The 21052-nt window shown below is 43.6% G+C and overlaps 1 protein-coding gene and 1 long non-coding RNA gene across 2 annotated transcripts; one reads left to right on the top strand and one right to left on the bottom strand.

Moving 5' to 3' along the window:
- Window positions 1-299: 299 nt before the first annotated feature.
- On the bottom strand, window positions 300-15303 carry CNNM3 (cyclin and CBS domain divalent metal cation transport mediator 3). Its single transcript, XM_072148947.1, has 8 exons — window positions 13853-15303; window positions 13316-13459; window positions 10666-10818; window positions 9186-9355; window positions 9006-9102; window positions 8814-8920; window positions 7790-7931; window positions 300-435 (listed from the first exon to the last, which is right to left on the bottom strand). The coding sequence occupies exons 1-8, from the start codon at window positions 15285-15287 to the stop codon at window positions 371-373; spliced, it is 2313 nt and encodes a 770-aa protein (XP_072005048.1). The 5' UTR covers window positions 15288-15303; the 3' UTR covers window positions 300-370.
- A 2141-nt stretch (window positions 15304-17444) lies between these two features.
- On the top strand, window positions 17445-20415 carry LOC140127831 (uncharacterized). Its single transcript, XR_011855072.1, has 3 exons — window positions 17445-17586; window positions 17725-17797; window positions 19823-20415. It is a non-coding gene; the product is annotated as an uncharacterized lncRNA (long non-coding RNA).
- The last annotated feature ends 637 nt before the right edge of the window (window positions 20416-21052 follow it).

Here is a 21052-nt window from a genome sequence, read left to right as displayed (position 1 = left end):
TAGTTTAGTACAAAATAAACATATGGCATATCTCGTCTATATATATATATCCTATAAGGTATTAATACAGCCTACACCTTCACAAGCTTCAGGCCCCCCCCTCTACAGGAGACACAGCGGAGGCCGGGGCTGCTTTAAATCTACGTTATTCTACAATCGTTCCATGGACGGAAATGTCTGCAGAGCTCCAGCTTATGGCGGATGCGATGTCCCTGTGACCGGCCAGGGATATCCACCGTGTCATTGCCTTCTCCACACAGTACTGCCGCATTGTAGAAGAGTAAAATGGCACATTGAAATGGCACCGACATTGTCCACTCGGGTAAGGAGTCACGGATGATTCCAGGCTTCCGTGGTGAGGTAAGGGTGGTTAGGGGGATGAGCCCTCTGATATCTTCGGCGTCCCAGCTTCCTTCTTCACTTCCTTCTTTGTTTCTGTAAGTCCAAAAAATACAATTAAACAACCACATCTCATACTCACCGTGTCACATATAGCTGAAACCACACGTTTACATTATCATTTATATGTGCCACATGCCAGAATAATGAGAGAGTGAATTCTTAATGCATTTTAAAGACTTTCTGCAAAGTCAAAATTTTACATACGCTAAGATTACTTTGCCTTTAAACCATCTGGGACCTATATGATTATTTCATGTCTTCAATTTAGATGTTGGCAACAGATTAGAAGCTTCTAGAGAGACACATGTGGATGTATTTTAAGATCTAAAAACACTTTGCTACATTCATGGGAAAGTCTAAAGAAATCAGCCAAGATATCAGAAGGAGTATTGTGGACTTGCACAAGTCTGGTTCATCTTTGGGTGCAATTTCCAGAAACCTGAAGGTGCCTTGTTCATCAATCCAATAACAAAAGTCAAAGACCTTGTAAAAGAGTTCTGTATCAACATAATCTAAAAGGCCACTCTGCTAGGAAGAAACCATTACTCCAAAAGAAACTTAAAAAACCCAGATTAACCCCCTCAGGATGCAGCCAGTTTGTATGTTAAAGCCCAACCTCTCTTTTTGGCATGTGTTTCTTTGTATGGTTAAAACTTTTGAACACTAAAAACTTCCCAAAATGATTTTGTGATTGTACTTCATGTTAGTGGTAATTTTTGGCTGATATGTTTTGCGTTTATTTAAAAGAAAAAAACTTTTTTTTTTTTAGAAAAAAAATCGTCAAAATTTAAAATGATCTACTTTTGAGACTGGTTTGAAGCAATTAATTTAGGAGGTAAAATTAATATTTCCCATATGTCAAATGTATGTTTTAATTATTCTAAGTCCTCTTATTTGTACAAGTCAGACAGATTACATTTTTTTAAAAAAAACATGTGTTTCAAATATAGATTACTAGAATCCCCTTATGAACGAATTTTTTTTTTTTTATTGATGAGATGCATTTTACAGTGATTCCATTTTGAGGTTGCTATTCCCAATTTTTTGGGGGCGAAGGAGTTGAAAAGCATCAATTATGTAAATGGATTTTTTTTTTGTGTTCACTGTTTAGCCTAATATTCATGTTAACTTTATGGGTCAGTACAATGACGGGGAAACCATACTTATGTATTTTTTTTTCTTCCGTTTTACTAAATTTGCAAAATAAAACCTAGTGTGGGGGAAAAAAAAAAATCTAACATTTTTGCATCTCCATCTCCCAAGTGGCATAACATTTTTAACTTTTTTTTGGCTTCGGAGCTGGTTGATGGCTTGTATTTTGCGGGGCAAGTTGTACTTTGCCTTAGTATCATTCCGGAGCCAATTTTTTAAAATCACTTTTTATTGCATTTTTGAGGGCTTAAATAGGTAAAAAAAAAAAATCATTTTCAGTGGATTTTTAACACTTTTTTTTATGGTGTTCAGTGTGCAGGTTCAATAATATTTTTATTTTACAGGTGGTCGTAAGGACATGGTGATGCAATATTTTGTGTTATGCCTATTTAACATTATATGTTAATGAGGCTTTGATGGGGGGGGGGGGGGGTTATTGCCATTGTGGGGTAGAAACCCCCAGCAGGCAATTGAAATGTAAACTTTTTGACTTTGCCAAAATAATACCAGAAAGAAAAAAAAATTTGGCTTTTTTATTTCTTTCTGCAATCCTACAAGAGGGGTTTCATTCTGATTTCAAGTCAGACAGTGATAAAGCTTACACGTGTCTTTATGTAGTGTATGTAAACTTCTGGTTTCAACGAAATGTATATAGTAGTAGAAGAGATGATTTGCAAACACTGGAGCAGATACACAAAAGCTAGAGACACCCAAGGGCCTCACACCAAGGTGATGCTTTCACACGTCCATACATTTCTAAAGCTAAAAGTCAGGAGAATAACTTGAGTTTTTTGTTGCAGTGGACTTCAGGGGACCCCATAATGATGATGGAGGCGGCACTTGTGGGAAATGTACATTACTCACCGGTGCGCAGCATTTCATAGAACAGAACAGAGAAATGGCTTTAGCATCAGCTACAAAGTGAATTAAAAGTCTTGCTACACTGTAAGGTATAGTAACATGCTACAACAACATAAAAATCCATTGGGCGGGGGGGTTGATATGACTGACACAGTGCAGGCTGGATCAATGCAGGCAGAAGGAAAACTAACCTAGACCATACACGAAATTATATAGGTTAGTCAAATATGTAATGATCTAATATGTATAGGGACCATGTGACTCGTCCAACTGCAAATGTCAAGAAGAAGGGGTGGGAATAGTGGATTTTAATATGCCTGATCCCTTTGTTCTACTTTCCTCTCCGCTTCATGTGTAGGGAAGAAACATCTAGCCCTCTTTGCTGCAGTCATGTTATGTTTCAAGGATAAGGGAAAGCTGTAACATCTTTTCCCTCCAACTTCTGAACAAAAACAGCTACTTTATGGGCACTGAGCTGGAGATACAGGTTGTATCATATGTCCCCATTTTATCTTGTAAAACGATAATAATCGGGGCTTCGTCTCGTGTTCCTTTTGGCTGAGACGTCTATAAATACAATGAAATTTTGAAAATCGTCTCCATCTCTTTTGGCCAGATATTCCAGACGTAAGAACATGACTCTGTATATGATTCCCCTGTGAATAGGCGGCATTCATGGTGAGCTGGCTGCTCCGGTCTGCCAGGGTGATGGAGGATCCTCTGCCTTGGCCTCAGGTTTCGGGAAGGTTGCAGACAGTAGCAGGCGTATTGCATCTATTACTTGTCTCCTCTACGCTTCACAATCATTGAAAAATAGCGTAAACCCACCTGACAAAGGGATCTGTATCCAAGGCTGCTGATGCAGGCTTCAGTAATGATATAACTATTTTTCTATTCAGCGAATCAGATGATGAATGTGGCAAAGCAAAACAGGGATACCCTGAAGACCCAGCGTGCAGAGATGCCAAGGGGGATGTGTACAGGGCCTACACACACCATCCCTTATGTACAATATGGTCGCTTTACACTGGACGCCATACATAGAAACTTACCTTCAACCTGAACATAACTAGGCAAATACCTTGTAATGGTGGGACTGCCCCTTATAAGTATTACCAGTGTGGAAATGGTTAAGTGATATGTCTATTCACTGTCTCCAAGGCACCTGGGAGAATCTCCTGACCTATCATTTTGTCAACTTAGGTAGAGTTCACACTGCGTCTTTTGGACATATTCAGTGTGTATACCATGAAAGTGCCCGGTGTGTGTATAATATATACACATATATATATACACATACACACACACACATATATTCACAGACATACTAGCAGGGGGCCTCCTTTTGGTCTCCTCGCCTCCAGCAAAAAAAAAAAAAAAAAACTGTATGGCATTCATGTTTGTCCTCCGCTGAGCGTACACTGTGGGCGTTTTCCTGGTGATGTAAATGTTCAAAAATGGAAACACCCTGAACATTGGCAACAGCGAATCACCACCTGCCATGGATGTTTTCCCATCCCTTTTCCCGCTTTTGAAGTGGGAGGAGCCAAATCAGAGGTTGTATCCCACTATATCACAACACTGAGGGATATGTCTTGGTAGGAGGATAGGTCAGGATTTCAATACAGGTAGTCTTAGAACGGACAAGATGTGCATCTGGTATTAGATGTCGCTGAAGCTTTTTGTTAAAGGTATAGTTCTATCCGGAGACCTAGATCTATTAGTGTCTGTATACTGTATCCCTATGGACTTCCATAGGGCAATACTGATCTATTCCTGAATCTCCATCGATACTCTGAGCAGAGGTAATGAGATGTGTGCGACATGGAAGAAATCACATTACACTCGTGCTTAGTGATGTGGGATAAAGCACAGCAAAGAAAATGGGTAAAGGGAATCTATCATAATGGTTTTTCCATCTAGTAAGAAAACATGCAAATTGTGTGCAATTTATTGGGACATTTCTGGGGACCTCGCAAATGAGTATTGCTTCATCTGTCAATCATTGATTGGAATATTTGATAGGAATAATTTTTTCTGGAATTAATTCATCAATTTCAGATCAAATAGGGAGCCAGTCCTCGACACCCACATCAGTTGTGCCATGGCTTTAAAGTAAGTATCATGCAATTTACTGCCAGACATCGTAGTGGTTGCACCTGGTACTACACACAACTGTTGGTATAGAGCCGTAATAACATGTACAGCCACTACAGATATTACTTGGGTCGGTGCCATATATAATACAGGCTCTAAAATTTGGATACGATATTTGTGACCGATTCCATGTTGATGCCATTGAGGGCCCCCTAAATTTTTGCATCCAATGACACAACAAAGTTACAGGATCAGAGACATTTAGGAGGCTGGATACCAGAACCATAACTCCGGCTTTGGTTCGGCCATAAATATCTATCTACACTTGGGGACAGATGTATAAAATTTATGTATTAAAATTATGTAAAAACTAGCAAACCGCTCCCATGATAGATTCCCTCTGACTCATTCAATGTGCAGGTGTGATCTTGCAGCAAGCAGGGGGAAGATGATGGGTGCACTGATCATTGACATCAAGCACAGCGTAGATATTCATAGATGATATATAGTTACCTCTGCGGCTACCAGCATGAGCAGCTATTAGCTGACACTCTCAATTGTGCCCATAACTGCCGTGTTGAAAAGAAGTGCTGGAAATAGACAGGGTTACAAAGAGATCAACAAAAGACTGTACACTACAGCTGGAATACACCTAATAGGAGGCTTCCAGATAACCCCGCGGCACACGTTTTCTGTGCCAATACTTACCATCAATGGGCTGCAGTTCTGCACATTCGGAAAACTTGCAGCAAAAATCTGCTATATGGTGCAACCCTAGTAAAAGATTCTCTCACCCAGTGGGCCGTCAACGCAGATCTACCAAAAAAACGGAACTATCTTGTCCCAACCCCTTTAAGAGGTCAGGCGACTTTGTTCCCTAGGCAAATGATCTAAACTCAGGTGTTTATAAATCGGCAGGAGGCTGCATACAGGGGCCATCTAGTTCCTCACAGCCAGTCTCTGAGACCACATGGAACATTGAGTATTCAAGACCTGTTCACATGGTGCAGTATTGCAAGGCGTCTCCGGTGCTAGTGGAGGCCTGGAGCCATGGGGGCTATGCCTGCCAGTAAGAGTGCTGGTGGGCAACTGGGTCTTGGTCCCTGCTGGTAGGGTGTTGCGGAGTTGGTGGGGCTTATGCAATTAAGAAACTCGAGTTCATTTTGTAAATGTAGCCAAGCTGTAATAGATCATTGGATGATGTACAGTACAGTTTTTTTTTTTTCTCTCCCAATGATGTATGGTAAACTGAGGCCCGAACGTCTGAGACACAAACAAGGCAGGGATAGGCCCGGGGAAAATGAGGTTGTGCGTTGGGACCCACTGAAATCAATGTGTACAGTGGGGAGAAAATAAAGATTTATTCAGCCACCAATTGTGCACGTTCTCCCACTTAAAAAGATGAGAGAGGCCGGTAAGTGACATCCTAGGCAGACAAAATGAGAAAACTAATCCAGAAAATCACATTGTCTTATTTTTAAAGAATAGATGTGCAAGTTAGAGTGGAAAATAAGTATTTGGTCAATAACAAAAATTCATCTCAATATTTTGTTATATATCCTTTGTTGGCAATGACAAAGGTCAAAAGTCTTCACAAGGTTGGTTGGTATGTTGTCCCAATCCTCCATGCAGATCTCCTCTAGAGCAGTGATGTCTTGGGGAACTCACTGGGCAACACAGACTTTCCTCTCTCTCCAAAAGGCTTCCTATGGGGCTCCAGGACCGTCAAATGCTTTTTTACGCAGCCGCTCCTTCATTACCCGTGTGCTTGGTATCATTGTCATGCTGAAAGACCCAGCCATATTTCATCTTCAGTGCCTTTGCTGAAGGAGGTTTGCACTCAAAATCTCACAATACATGGCTCCATTCATTCTTTCATGTACACGGATCCGTCATCCTGGTCCCTTTGCCGAAAAACGGCCCCTCATCATGATGTTGCCACCCATGCTTCACAGTAGATCTGGTGTCCCATACAAGCAACTCAATATTCCTTCTCCTTACAAACACGACAAGTTGTGTTTCTACCAAACATTTCTACTTTGGTTTTTTCTGACCATAAGACATTCTCCAAATACTGTTCTGGAACATCCAGATGCTCTAGCAAACTTCAGCAGGCTTAAGCAGGGGACACGTCTGGCACTGCAGGATCTGAGTCTCTGGCGTTGTTGTGCGTTACTGATGGTAGCCTTTGCACCATTGGTCACAGCTTTCTGCAGGTCGCTTAATAGGCCCCTGTGTGGTTCTAGAATTAGGACCCTAAGGAATGAGATCTTGCGTAGAGTCCCTGATCGAGGGATATTATCTATGGTCTTGTATGTCTTCCATTTTCTAATTATTGCTCCCACAGTTTTCTTCACACCAAGCCACTTGCCTATTACACTGTATAGGATAAAACAGCGCTGTCTACAGTTGGGAGTCTGTTCCTTCGGGAATAGATCTACTGGTTTGGCTTAATCCCGCATCATGTAATAAGGCATCCTGAAGATCATGCTTGATGTCAAGGGAGCTGCCTCAAGGCGCCTTCCCACGTGTCGTTTTCGTTGCGTTTTTAAATGCATCCAAAACACAAGTGGGAAGGTAGGGGGGGGATTTCCCAAAATCCCCCTATGGCTCAAGACTCCTCAATGGCTATAAGAGTCCACACGCCAACATGGTGGCCCTAATTGGCAGCCTCCGTAAGGAGAAGTCTTACTTCCTTGCCTATAGCAGATTCAGTCTTCCCAGCTTGGTGCATGTCTACAATTTAGTTTCTGTGTCCTTCGACAGCTCTTTGGTCTTCACCGTAGTGGAGTTTGGAGTGTGACTGTCTGAAGTTGTGGACAGCTGTCTATTATACTGATAACAAGTTCAAACAGGAGCCATTACTACAGGTAATGAGTGGAGGACAGAGGAGCCTCACAAAGAAGTTACAGGTCTGTGAGATTCGGAAGTCTTGGTTGTTTGTAGATGACCGAATTCTTATTAGAAATCAGACAGACAATGTAATTTTCTGGATTTATTTGGTCTCTCATAGTGGAGGTCTACCTATAATTACAGGCCTCTCCTCTTTTTATGGGGGAAAACATGCACAATTGGTGGCTGACTAAAATCTTTCCCCCTCACTGTACGTGTGAAGTACTGTTATGCAAACAGATATTCCTTGTTGTGATACCCAAGTCTTTTAGAACCCCATTAAAAGAAAATGCCAGATGAGACGAGACAAGATCCCACAACTTGAAGGGACCTGAGAATTCTGGTGTGACTACAAACCAATTGGGTCTTTTGAAAGTGGACTTACCTGTTCCTGTGCCAGTGTTTCTGTCATTAAGTAGCTGGGTTTGGCTGTTTGGAAATATCTTCAGTTCTATGCTGTCTGGAGACTGGGCAGTGGAGTGGGAGTGTGAGGTGCGGAGAGCGTTCAGATACTGCAGACGGGAGACCTGGGAACCAGGAGGTTCGATAAGTTAAGACATTTACAATATTACTTCCCGTTCATACCATGTTCTCATTATTCTTCCATTATTGAAATGGGAAATCCTTTCCTTTAATTACATTCTACAGCAACTTAAAATAGTGAAAAGACAAATACAAGCTTTCTATAGATCTCCTAGAAACCTGCATTTTGTCCAAGACAAGTATCTTGCTGGGTGGCAGCTTGCTGCCGTAGAAAGCTTACTTTACTCCTTAGTCATTAATAGGGACAAGCAAGGTGTTAAAGGGGTATTCTAACTACAAAAATTATTGACGATCAATAAGGCCTACAGGATAGGCTATTACCAAGTTATCAATGGGGACGGCAACCCTGCCCCATCAGATATCTTACACTACAGATGGAGTCGAAAGCTGATTGGTGGGGTCTTGGTGATTGCATCCCAAGAAAAGATGGGTCACCAGAAAAGGAGTCTGTTGTACCCCTATTCCACCCCAAAAGGCCGGGCATACATGTGCACTGCTGCTTCATTCACTGTCTATGGAACTAACAGAAACAGACAAGTAAAGTGCTTGACTATCTCTATCAGTGCAACCCTGTGCAATCCTGTTCTTGTGATCAGTGGGCGTTCCACCACTGATCAGTAATTTAACTCCTATACTTATTTCGGAAGAGATAGAGAGAGTTAAGCTAACCATAAAAATAATATGAAGATGAACCAGATTGTGGCCATCTAATGATGACAAATGAATGATCCAACCAGGCAAACTACAATTTGTATCTCAAACAGGCCAATCCTGCAAAATGTATGCAGGTTTAACAAATTGTAGAGGAGCACAGATGATGGAATGTGTTACTATGACTATAGTATGGGCAGAGGTTTGTGTCTCACCTTGACTATTTGAAGGTCAGATAAGGCTCTCACTGAATAGTCTGGACAGTAGAGGCCAGAATCTGGAGACTCACTTTGCTCTTGGCCACTGGTAGGCGACTGGTGACCTAAAAACAAGCATGGTACATCTGAGATCTAGATTTATAAGCAACTGTGCAGTAGTCTGTACCAACATGCATCTCCTAGTCTCACCTATTAAGGATGGGCTCAGTGCAGCGACTCCATAGTATGTAAATGCCCCATTCTCAAACCTCAGGCCTTCCTTTCCAATTTCCACCTGTACTCTACCCTAAAAATAAAAGAGTACAGACAGTAAGATCCCTGAAGTTTACAATCACTCTTCATAAAACAAGTATCTTCTTATAGACCCACCTGCAGAACAAGAATAAAGTAGTCCACAGGCTGGCTGCGCAGGTACAGGTAGTGCTCAGGGGCAAGGCGGTCACTGTCATCAAACTTTACCTCTTGTGTGACCCCTGGAAGCTTCAGTAAGTGCAGGAGGACCTTTTCTGACACTCTGGAGGTGCTGAAAAGCTCCACTTCTACCAATGAGAAAAAAACAGCTTACATCTATTGATTTCTCTCACAAGAGCCCACAGACTAAGAATCCTGCTACAAACTACATAGCACACAGCTCAGCTTCTCCCCCTCTTATACCCATACACCTACATAGCACACAGCTCAGCTTCTCCCCCTCTTATACCCATACACCTACATAGCACACAGCTCAGCTTCTCCCCCTCTTATACCCATACACCTACATAGCACACAGCTCAGCTTCTCCCCCTCTTATACCCATACACCTACATAGCACACAGCTCAGCTTCTCCCCCTCTTATACCCATACACCTACATAGCACACAGCTCAGCTTCTCCCCCTCTTATACCCATACACCTACATAGCACACAGCTCAGCTTCTCCCCCTCTTATACCCATACACCTACATAGCACACAGCTCAGCTTCTCCCCCTCTTATACCCATACACCTACATAGCACACAGCTCAGCTTCTCCCCCTCTTATACCCATACACCTACATAGCACACAGCTCAGCTTCTCCCCCTCTTATACCCATACACCTACATAGCACACAGCTCAGCTTCTCCCCCTCTTATACCCATACACCTACATAGCACACAGCTCAGCTTCTCCCCCTCTTATACCCATACACCTACATAGCACACAGCTCAGCTTCTCCCCCTCTTATATCCATACACCTACATAGTACACAGCTCAGCTTCTCTCCCCCTCTTATATCCATACACCTACATAGCACACAGCTCAGCTTCTCCCCCTCTTATATCCATACACCTACATAGCACACAGCTCAGCTTCTCCCCCTCTTATATCCATACACCTACATAGCACACAGCTCAGCTTCTCCCCCTCTTATATCCATACACCTACATAGCACACAGCTCAGCTTCTCCCCCTCTTATATCCATACACCTACATAGCACACAGCTCAGCTTCTCCCCCTCTTATATCCATACACCTACATAGCACACAGCTCAGCTTCTCCCCCTCTTATATCCATACACCTACATAGTACACAGCTCAGCTTCTCTCCCCCTCTTATATCCATACACCTACATAGCACACAGCTCAGCTTCTCCCCCTCTTATACCCATACACCTACATAGCACACAGCTCAGCTTCTCCCCCTCTTATACCCATACACCTACATAGCACACAGCTCAGCTTCTCCCCCTCTTATACCCATACACCTACATAGCACACAGCTCAGCTTCTCCCCCTCTTATACCCATACACCTACATAGCACACAGCTCAGCTTCTCTTGATCTATCATATCCTGTTGCTCTAAAAGATCCAGCACTGAAGGGGATATACCTTGAGATAAGAAGCGCTGAGTAGCCATTAAGAGTTGGGGTGACAGCTTCACTTTCTGTTCTGTGTCGAGGGTCTTAAAAAATGACAAATCATCCCCACTGCGAGGCATCGGGATAGGCTGCACTCTGGGACGCTTCTTCTTTACATTCTGTTCTACAGAGGATAAAGGAAGATAGGAATCTTTTTATATCTATCTGGTGCCTGCAGATAGGACTCTTTGTACAATCCGGTCAACGCCTCCTGCTCTAATCCATGCTGCCTGCAGATAGGACACTATGTAAACTGTGCTAATCTCCTCCTGCTCTAGAACACACTGCCTGCAGATAGGACACAATCTACACTATGCTGATCTTCTGCTCTGTAACATGCTGCCTGCAGATAGGACACTATGTAAACTGTGCTGATCTCCTCTTGCTCTGTAACATGCTGCCATTTTGATGGTGATAGCTTTTCTTTAAGGTCATCAGGTTTGTTGAAGGTCACAAAAGCGCTTGGATATTCTAGGCTTTAGATAAAGTGCAGCGACAGATTCACGTCAAACATAGAATCCTCTTCCACATTCTTTATTTCAATGAAGGAGGTGTTAATCCTGTTAAAACTATTTGGCATTTATATATCTATCATTCCTATTCCATATAAGCTGGGTGAAGTCTGGGCAATTATCACAATGTATTGGCATGAGCCGTACTGAGATTAATGATGAGGGACAGTAATTATATCCTAAGGGAAACAGACTACTAATGGTAGATATTATTTAGCATGAGTCATTATTCATCTAAGAACTTAAGCTCCTAGTATTCCCTACAGGGTCACATTTACATCTGTAGGTGATGAATATGGACATTCTCATACATTCGTCTTCTTTGCGGTATCATGTATCAGTGTTTAGGTACCTACTGTAGGCAACAAGAGATCTTTCTATTTTCCCAATGTGATATTACATTCATTTTCATAGTTAGGATTGTTAATCAGAAAGATTGTTCTTGTTTTGTGTCATCCAGGTGTGTGATATTGATGACCTATTCATGGGATTGAATATTGATAACCTATCAATGGGGCTGTGACCTTCACCAATCAGCTAACAGTGACCTAGTTATCTAATATAGGAGTTAGTGACTGATATTTAAAAACCATAACCGTCATTTGAGATCATTTTTTTTTTTTTAAATAATGTACGTGGAGGGATGTTGTTTGCATTTTTCTAATACAGGCGGTCCCCTACTTAAGGACACCCGACTTACAGACAACCCATAGTTACAGACAGACCCCTCTGCCCACTGTGACCTCTGGTGAAGCTCTCTGGATGCTTTAAAATAGTCCCAGAATGCAATAATCAGCTTAAAATTGTCTGCAATGAAGCTTTATTGATAATTCTTGGTCCTATTACAGCAAAAAAATTTGAAACTCCAATTGTCACTGGGGCAAAAAAAAAAATTGTCGGGAACTACAATGATAAAATATACAGTTTCGACTTACATACAAATTCAACTTAAGAACAAACCTACAGTCCCTATCTTGTATGTAACCCGGGGACTGCCTGTATACTTCATTAGCAAATTCTGCTTAATTTGTGGGGGGGAAAAAAAAACTAGCTGCTTCCTCCCACCTCTCTTCCAGCCTGTACAATGTACGTCTTTGGAAGATGCATGAACATCTAACCTCCCGGTGTTTGGTTACACAGCTCTGAGATGGGAGGATTAACCTCTTTACTTTCAGCCTGATGTTTGAATATACTGCTCATAGCAGACTAAAGCCAGGGAGGGAGAAGAAGGGTTAACACTCACAGCTGTGTAAACAACAGGGTGACCCATTGTCCTCCTTTCTAATTCTAGCCATAGCTAGAAGCATCAATTTCCCCGATTGGCTGTTCAGCCGCCCATACATCCAGGTCACAGAGGTTGCACCCAAACATCTGGTATGCCCATCTCTAGTCAGGTGGCCTAATTCCCCAAAATATTTGCACACCTGCAATGGCTCCATTAACTTGCTAGGACTGCAAGCGGTGACCCAGTACAGTGATTTGCTCATGTTTGACAATCCAATCTCCTCATTCCTTACAGGCGACCTCTACAATCACCAAGTTAACTCCTTAAAATGTGCTCCCCAAGTGATCTGAGTGAAGTGTGAGGTGCCCCATTGTCAGTGACTACTAAGCACCCCGGAATAAAGACTGCAGTGATTTCCTCTGCAGCAGTGTTCTTGGGTTCCTCATACACAGCACTCACAAAACATTCAGTATACAGACACAGCAGCAGCACCGCTGCATCTGTCAGCCGCAGTAGTCACATGGCTGCTGTACAAAGTGGTTGCTGCTGGTTCTAACTAGTGCAGCGCTAGCTACTTGTGCAGTGATGCCTGAAATATGTCTGGTCCTCAGGTATTAACCCGAGCAGGTTCAGCTCTCAGGAAAGTTCACAAATATAGAGGCATATACAGTAATACACGTGTATATACGGTAAATTATACTGTCATACCATGTGTAAAAGCAAACACAGCTGGTGCTTCGAGGGCTACATTTACAGAGGGCTTGTATAGTGATGAACAGTAGATGTTGAATAGAAATCCCAGCGCCTCTGCCCCTTCTTCATGTGAAGCAAATTTAATGACTCCCCCCCCCGCCCCCCAGCCCCGTCCACCAGGCCATACTTACTGCAGTCGTCCGATTCATCCAGGATTTCGGACTTTATTATCTCTTCAATAACATCCTCCAGAGTAACCAGCCCCATCACCTCGTAGAACGGGTCTCCTTCTCCTTCATTGTTCACCTTCTGTACAATTGCCATGTGGGACTTGCCTGGAGGGAAGGGGGTGGGGGGTATAAGCACATAGAACAGGATATGAATAAGGAGAACAGGTTGGCCATGATTTTAGTAAGGCGAAGCACAAAGCATATGGTATGTAATGATGCACGAGAAGATACAGTTAGATGAGCTTTATGCTGAGTTGTTCCTACCACTGATAGCGCTGGCACCTACCTGGGCAGCAAGTTCTAGCGGGTGATGGTTTGATAATGGAATAGTTTTTCATATTCCTCTACCAGCAATGCTTGAAGTCTACGCCATAAATCAAGTGTCTCCTGACATCTCCACCCAGCTTCCGACACCATCTGCCCCATCCCATCCGGGTTATACACCCTACCTACACATTATAGTATACGCTGAGATATAGACACTGCTCTGACCCTCACCCTTCTTGAACTCCTCCAGCACAGCGTCCAGCTTGGTGTCGCTGAACACAAAGTGGACGGGGTGACTGTAGAAACGTGTGATGGTGCTCAGAGGGGTGCAGTCTTCCGGGTCCACGAAGGCCAAGTCTTTCAAGTACAGGATGTCCACAATGTTGGAGCGCTCGTTCTCATACACGGGGATACGGGTGTAGCCGCTCTCCATGATACTGGACATGGTGTTAAAGTCCAGGAGGGCATCACTTGGAAGCATGAAGCAGTCGTTCACAGGTGTTAATATATCTTCTACTGTCCGGTTTCGCAGCGCTCCCTTGCTGAATTCATCCCGCACCAGCTCACTGTAGGGATCACCACATCTGGCCAGTTCTAAAATACGTAACCTCAGGCGACAGCAGCTGGGATCCTGTCCAAAGACCTTCTCCAGGACCCAGGAGAGCGGAAATGACAAAGGTATGGGCAAAAGCAGAAAGAAGTGGGTAATCCATAGACACTTAGATGCCAACCAAGGGCCCCAGACGGAAGTAATGGCGGCCGGCAGGGCTTCTCCAGCGAATAAGAGCAGTCCAGCTGCTGCAAAGATGGCACCGGCCACCGAGTCAATGGCGTAATACAGGAGGACGGCTACGGCTGCGTTAGCAATACAGCACAAGGTGAGGAGGGAGAGGAGCGTGTAACCGCCCCATCGAGTCCTGAGATAGTCCAGACGGGTGGCCCCTGATCTCTCAGAGGGGGAGCCCCAGTCTTTTAGGATGCCCAGCTCCGGGGGCTCCAGAACCAGGGTGCTCAGCTGTAATCCACGAAGAAGACCGGACAGCAGGACACAGAGGACTATCAGCAGCGCCACCAGCCACGTGTCCACGTATTCTTTTTGGGAAAATTTTAAGCCCAGAGCCTGATACCTCAAGGAGGGTGAAAAGGTGGCACAGGGCTGCTCTGCCCTCACCCAGGGCGGCTTCTCCTCCTCCTCATCCTCAGTCACTATGAGAACTGTATCCCCCCCTGGATACAGGCTCCATCCTGCCCCCTGCCGGGTACACAGGGGGTACATGAGGCCTCTGACCCCATCCTGAACCTTCACAGTGACCAGGCCCGAGTGCTCACTGCACACCACAAACTCATTCAGTAACTGCAAGGCAGAGCCCGCAGCAGGGGAGCAGCCGGGGCCCCCAGGGGCCCCAATGGACAACCAGGGCCAGGTGTCATTGCGTAAACCGGAGCCATAGAGCCGGAGGCGGAACAGGGAGCCAGGCCGAGCCCGTAACACCCCTCCGCTCATGGAAGCTCCAGCTCCATCCTCCAGCCGCAGCCCTAACACCTGGGCCTGGTCCCCGGTATCACCTACCAGCGCCGCCGCTCGTGTTACCCCTAGTCCGGCCACTAGCAGAAGCCGCACAGCAGCAGCGGCCATGTTGGTGGAGGCAAAAGCCACCGCACACATACTGTACGTCCACCAGCCAATCATAGGGCGCCGTTACAACCACTGCCCAGCAAATCAGAAGCGCGGAAATCCTCATCCACCAATCAAAAACTGATTGGGGCGTGACTAAGGACCGGCAGCCGTAAACAAGCCGTAAACAAGTGACGCTTAACCCCTTCCGTACCAGGGGCACAGGATTAAAAACAAAGGAGAGGCTGGCGCAGAGGAGAACACAGGTCCCCATTATGTGGGGAGGCTGGCACAGTGCGTGCTCCATCTACCACCCCGGGGCACCTGCAAGTGTCCGCAGCAGCGGGGGCACATCCGCATTCTGCACATACATTCCAATACTGGGATCAGGTTACAGCCGCATTCACACTGGACGTCACTGGTCACAGCTGGCAGACTCTAGGCTTCACTATAGAAAATAGGCTATTCCTAGAGATAGGGGACATCACTTGTAGTATTTTCATAATGAAAAGTTCTGTACAGACGGTCCCCTACTTAAGAACACTCGACTTACATATGACCCCTAGTTACAAACGGACCACTGGATATTGGTAATTTATTGTACTTTAGTCCAAGGCTACAATTAACAGCTGTAACTGCAATTAAGCTTTATTGTTAATCCTGATTTTTATGACAACCCAACATTTTTAAAATCCAATTGTCACCAAAAAAGTTCTGGCTGGGATTACAATTATAAAATATATTCAGTTCTGACTTACATACAAATTCAACTTAAGAACAAACCTACAGACCCTATCTTGTATGTAACCCGGGGACTGCCTGTACTTCCTGCCTGTATACACTGTATGTATATATGTGCTTGCTGTCAGTGAATGAATGGCAACATTACTGAATGACCACCCTGGTCATGTCCAAGAGAGCCCCTATCTACAGACCTTATGATGCTCTGGGTGGCACCAGCTTAAGGTAATATTCAAGGGTGAAATAAAACACGAGTTTGTCAGGTGGATTTGAAGTCGATGGCATATTCACAATACTACATGAAAATCTCTTTGTGGACTTTATTAAAGCGTAAGGCCGGTTCCACACTTGCGTTGCAGATCACGTCAGAGTCTGATCAGGGTGCGATCAGGGTTTGGTCAGTGAAAAACTGAACAAACTCTGACTGAAAACTGATTGAACTCACGGAGGTAACGCACGTGAATAAGACTCAGGTCTGGTCTGATCTTTTCTATGGCAATTGATGCGTGAAAAAAAAGCATCGCACTTGATTAAAGTAAAGCAGCTTTTGCTTCTTCTTTCTCCTCCCGTGAGCAGTGTATATGAAACTATTCAAAGATCCCTTCACTTCAGACAATGATAAAATCTTTCCATACCTAGAGAATATTTCCCTTGATGATGATTCCCTTTAGACTATCCAGGGACTTTCTTTAAAGAGTCAAAGGGAACCTACCACCACAAATCTACCTATAAAAGGTAGATCGGGTGGTAGGTGGATCAATGGGACGTGAGGATAGCCCTTTTAAGGGCTAATCCTCACGTCCCCGCACTTTTTTAGTAACTTTTATGCTAATTTTATTATGCGGCTACTGGGGCGTGGAGTAGCCGCATCTGAGGTTACACGAGGCGGCTACTCCACGCCCCGGTAGCCTCTTTTCTACTCCTACTCACCATCTTCGGCACGCAGCTGCTCGTAGCTGCGCACCCTCATCCGACGATCCTGCAGTCTGCGCATGCGCAGAACAGCAGGCCCGCACCTGTGCAGCCCCGGCTTCGGAGCAGTGACCGCGCAGGCGGAGATACAAGACACGTACACAATGTCTCACGACTACGGCATGGTTAAATAATAAACTCTTTAATAATTAAACAATTTGCATATTTACAATCATCATAAATCGTACACACTTATTTACCCACCACCCCTCCTGAGGGTAAAGAAAGCAAGAAAAAAAAAACAAAAAAACTTCCCTTCTTCTGGATCTCCGTAAACAGGAACAGAATGTAACTCCCAACTTCTGATTATTTTCCAGTCCCTGAGTGAGTAGGATCAGATCCTGTGATCTGCCGATCCACCACACAGCAGCCAAGGATCCTACACAAAACAATGTATGGCTTGTGCGCATTGTTAGAAACACACTAGGCCTCATGTAGCCAGGTCAGTGCCCCTAGCAACCAATCAGATCACCGCTTTCATACCAGTAGCAGCTCTGGAGCAATGAAAGCTCTGATCTGATTGGTTGGAAAGAGACACCATTCTACTTATACTTAAGGCCTTTTTTTTTTTTACATAGGCTGAAGGAATAATGACAAAGATTTGTATGCAAGGATGATTGCAGGAACAATGAATTAGGTCAGTGAAAAACAATTTTCCATCAGATTTCATTTAGATTTGTCAGATTTTGTTCTTAACGTCAGTTTTGTCAATTATGATCAGTTTAATTTTTAGTGAAAAACACATTGCACTCATGTTGTGTTGCGTTTTTCACAGATCCATGGCTATTGAAAACAGACTCTCACATGCGTGTACAACTGATCAAAAAAATCAAGCATTTAGTGCAAAAGTAAGTGCATGCTTCTAGGTTTACGCGTGTTACTAAGAAATTCCGGAAAAAAAACCCCTCGAATATAATGGGTCAGTGTCCAACGCGAGTCTCACGTGACAAACATTTGTGTGAAAGGGCACTACGGAAAGCCAAAATGCAGGTGGGAACTAGTCCTTTGGGTGATGCCACAGGTGGCGTTTCTGGTCCGTTTTTAAGCATGCGTTTTCTGTCCATTTAAAAACACAGCCTTTTTTACGGTTTAACATGCATTTGGCTGCTTTAAACCTGCTTTGTTTCTAAGCAGCAAAAACGAGTGATAAACGCTCAAAAACAGATGCTTTTTAAAAACGGACCAAAAACGCTACGTGTGGCATCACCTTTACACGTATCACAACCCCCATCTAAACAGGTGATCGTTAGGGCTGCTAATTTGCAGGCCCATTGCTGTTGATGGTCTATACTTTGAAAGCTATTAATAATATGCCATCTGCAAAGCCCATTGCCCACAAGTGCGTTATGTCCAAGAAACACGCTCGGTGCTAAAATGACATAACCAGGGCGTGATGTTTTTCCATAGCGACATGAAGTTATGACATGTAGTTTACAAGCGGATCAGAGATTGTCAGCAGTGGTAAAAGGGGAAAGCAAAATATCTTACTTGATGATGCTTTATGTGAATTATTTTTAGCCCTTGAGCGACTTTTACAGCTAGAAAGCCTTAATGTTGCGTGTAGATGGTGCAGTTAAAACGGCCCCTGATTCACCAATAACATACAAAACTTAGTGATCCCATTTCCCCACAGTTGTTCCATCACTGGACCTCCCGGTCTGTGTTATGAGTTGGGAGTCACCACTACAGCAAATAAGGGTTGACTTTCCAAAATGCTGTGCACCACATTTACTGAAGGTGTTTACTGACGGTTTTTCCAGCTCGTCCTAAAAAGGTGCATATTTCAGACATAAAATAAACAGAAAATTCAATATTCTGGTCCAGCAAACTAGACCGACCAATAGGAATTGCAAAGTATGACTCCCCAGTCTCGGGGCTCTCGCACATGATCCCACGGGATGCTTACAATGCAGTGGATGGGAGACCCTGTATTATATAGAAAGATAATCCAAGGACGTTCCCTCTAAACAGCCGTACCGGAAGTGTAATAGTTAATATACTTCCGGGATCGCCACTAAAGACCAAAACATTAATGCATCTCCCCAAAGGACTTGAAGACCCGTGTGCCTGGAAAGTCACCCCTCGGCCGCTGATTGTCTGTAGCGGTCACGTGCCTCCCGACTCATAACCACTGGATTGGTGGACAATAGGGGGGGGGGGGGCATTTAAAAACTTTAAAAGAAAAAAGTCTTCGACAACCTCTTTAAACCATACTGCATCTTATAGGCATGTGTGACAGCATACACCATACAATTTTCACAGCACAATCTGAATGCCACCAAAGGGTAAGGAGACACATTGAGCTTTGTGGTTAGTTTTTAAAGGCAAAACTAGGAAGTGCACCCCCTTGAGGAAACGACGGCGAAACGTGCGTCGGGGTGCTGTGGTATGAATTGATAGTGTAGAACGCCTGGTTAAGGTTCGGAACTCTGGTTATACCGCTATATTTCTGGCTGGTTTCACTTGTATGCCTATTATGGTGAATTATTGATCTTTGTATTGACCACCACTACGTTTTCTGTTTTTATGTGATGTTTTTAATATTTGTTGTTGGTTGCCATATTGTGTACAAATAGAAATAAAAGATATAACGTTTATTTTATCTACATTTGATGAATTCAGTATTCTATTGTGGTTCTGTATACTTATATTTGGTACTAAAACTAGGAAGTGGTCGTCCGTCCACCATACATGGTGGGATCTGACCAGCACATGGGTCAGTTTCCAAACTTCAAGCAAGCTTGTGTGCTGGGGGCCTTATACTTACATTCCCTTTATAACCCATGATTGGTTTTGACTTCAAAAACGACATAAAAAACCTCAATGAGTCTCCTTACTCTTAAAGGCCATGTATAAGATCACTTTCCCCACAGGTGCAGCACCGCTCTCATCAACGGACCTAGACTGGAGCACAATCCAAGTGCGCTGTACAGGACTCAGAAACAGTCTATAGCCAACTGGGAAAATCCTTGACCACCCCTTTCATATCCTAATTGTGGAGCAGCATGATATCCTGATACTTAAACAGCAGCTTTTTTTTTTTTTTTTTTAAGGTAATTGTTAGCAATATTACTGCTATTGTTCAATCTGTTTAAATCTACCATGAAAATCACAATGATAAAACAGGGACACTTACTCATAGATCCAGACACTGACTGTAGTAATCTTCTTGTATTTGTTATCCATGGCCTCCTTCCTTCTCAAAATTATGTTAATAAACCAGAGTCCCTTTGTGCTGTAGCTTCACAGGCTTTCATGGCTTTTCTCCCCCTCTGCTTCATCAGCACTATCCCCCTCCCTCTGCCTGCTGTAAACTCAGGGGGAAGTGCTCCTGCCCAGTGTAACAGCCTGTGAGCACAGAGGGGCTCTAGTAACACCTCCAGGAGCCGTTCTGGCTGATTAGCACAATTGTAAAAGTTTATTTGAGAAGGAAGGAGGCTGTGGATAAATATAATATAAAAAGATTAGCACAATCACCGTACTTGGATCTACGAGTAAATGCCCCTGGTTTTATCATGCTGGAATTTGATGGTGGATTTCCTTTCAATTAAGGTCTTCACTTTGTGTGGCAATTCACACACAAAAAAACTGTATATACATTTGTCTGTTTGGTCAAGTTTGTTTCTCTCCTTTGCGTGGCGCTGTGATCTATAAAAATTAATGCTAATTGTGTAGGTTTTCCCTTTGAACACTGCAGTACATTTTATCTATAAAATTACTCTCCATAAAAAGATAGTTCACCTCAGTTTCACGCATCGCTTATTGCCAAGACCTGCATTCATTCATTCTTATATTTTGCCATGACATGGCCACAAATTGTGCAGGCGTACTACTGACCCCATACTCCCAACTATACATACATTGTATATACCTGTGTGCAACCATTATGATTTTAGCTACGATCAAGAACCACTAAATGTTCAAAACGTGTCATCTATTCTTTGGTAATCATCATATTCATTATGATGATATTAACAAGATAAAATAAAACAAAGTTGTGATTTTTTCCTCAGCGTATCTGCCTGGTTGCTGGATCCTTTTTTTCCTTTGACTTCTGAGGCCTTTATACCCCCACTGTACATATATACCATTACCCTATAGGG

Source organism: Engystomops pustulosus, chromosome 4 (assembly GCF_040894005.1).
Source record: "Engystomops pustulosus chromosome 4, aEngPut4.maternal, whole genome shotgun sequence".
NCBI classification, from domain to species: Eukaryota; Metazoa; Chordata; class Amphibia; order Anura; family Leptodactylidae; genus Engystomops; species Engystomops pustulosus.
The sequence above is the reverse complement of the archived record's forward strand: the minus strand, read 5'-3'. Positions and strand labels throughout refer to the sequence as shown.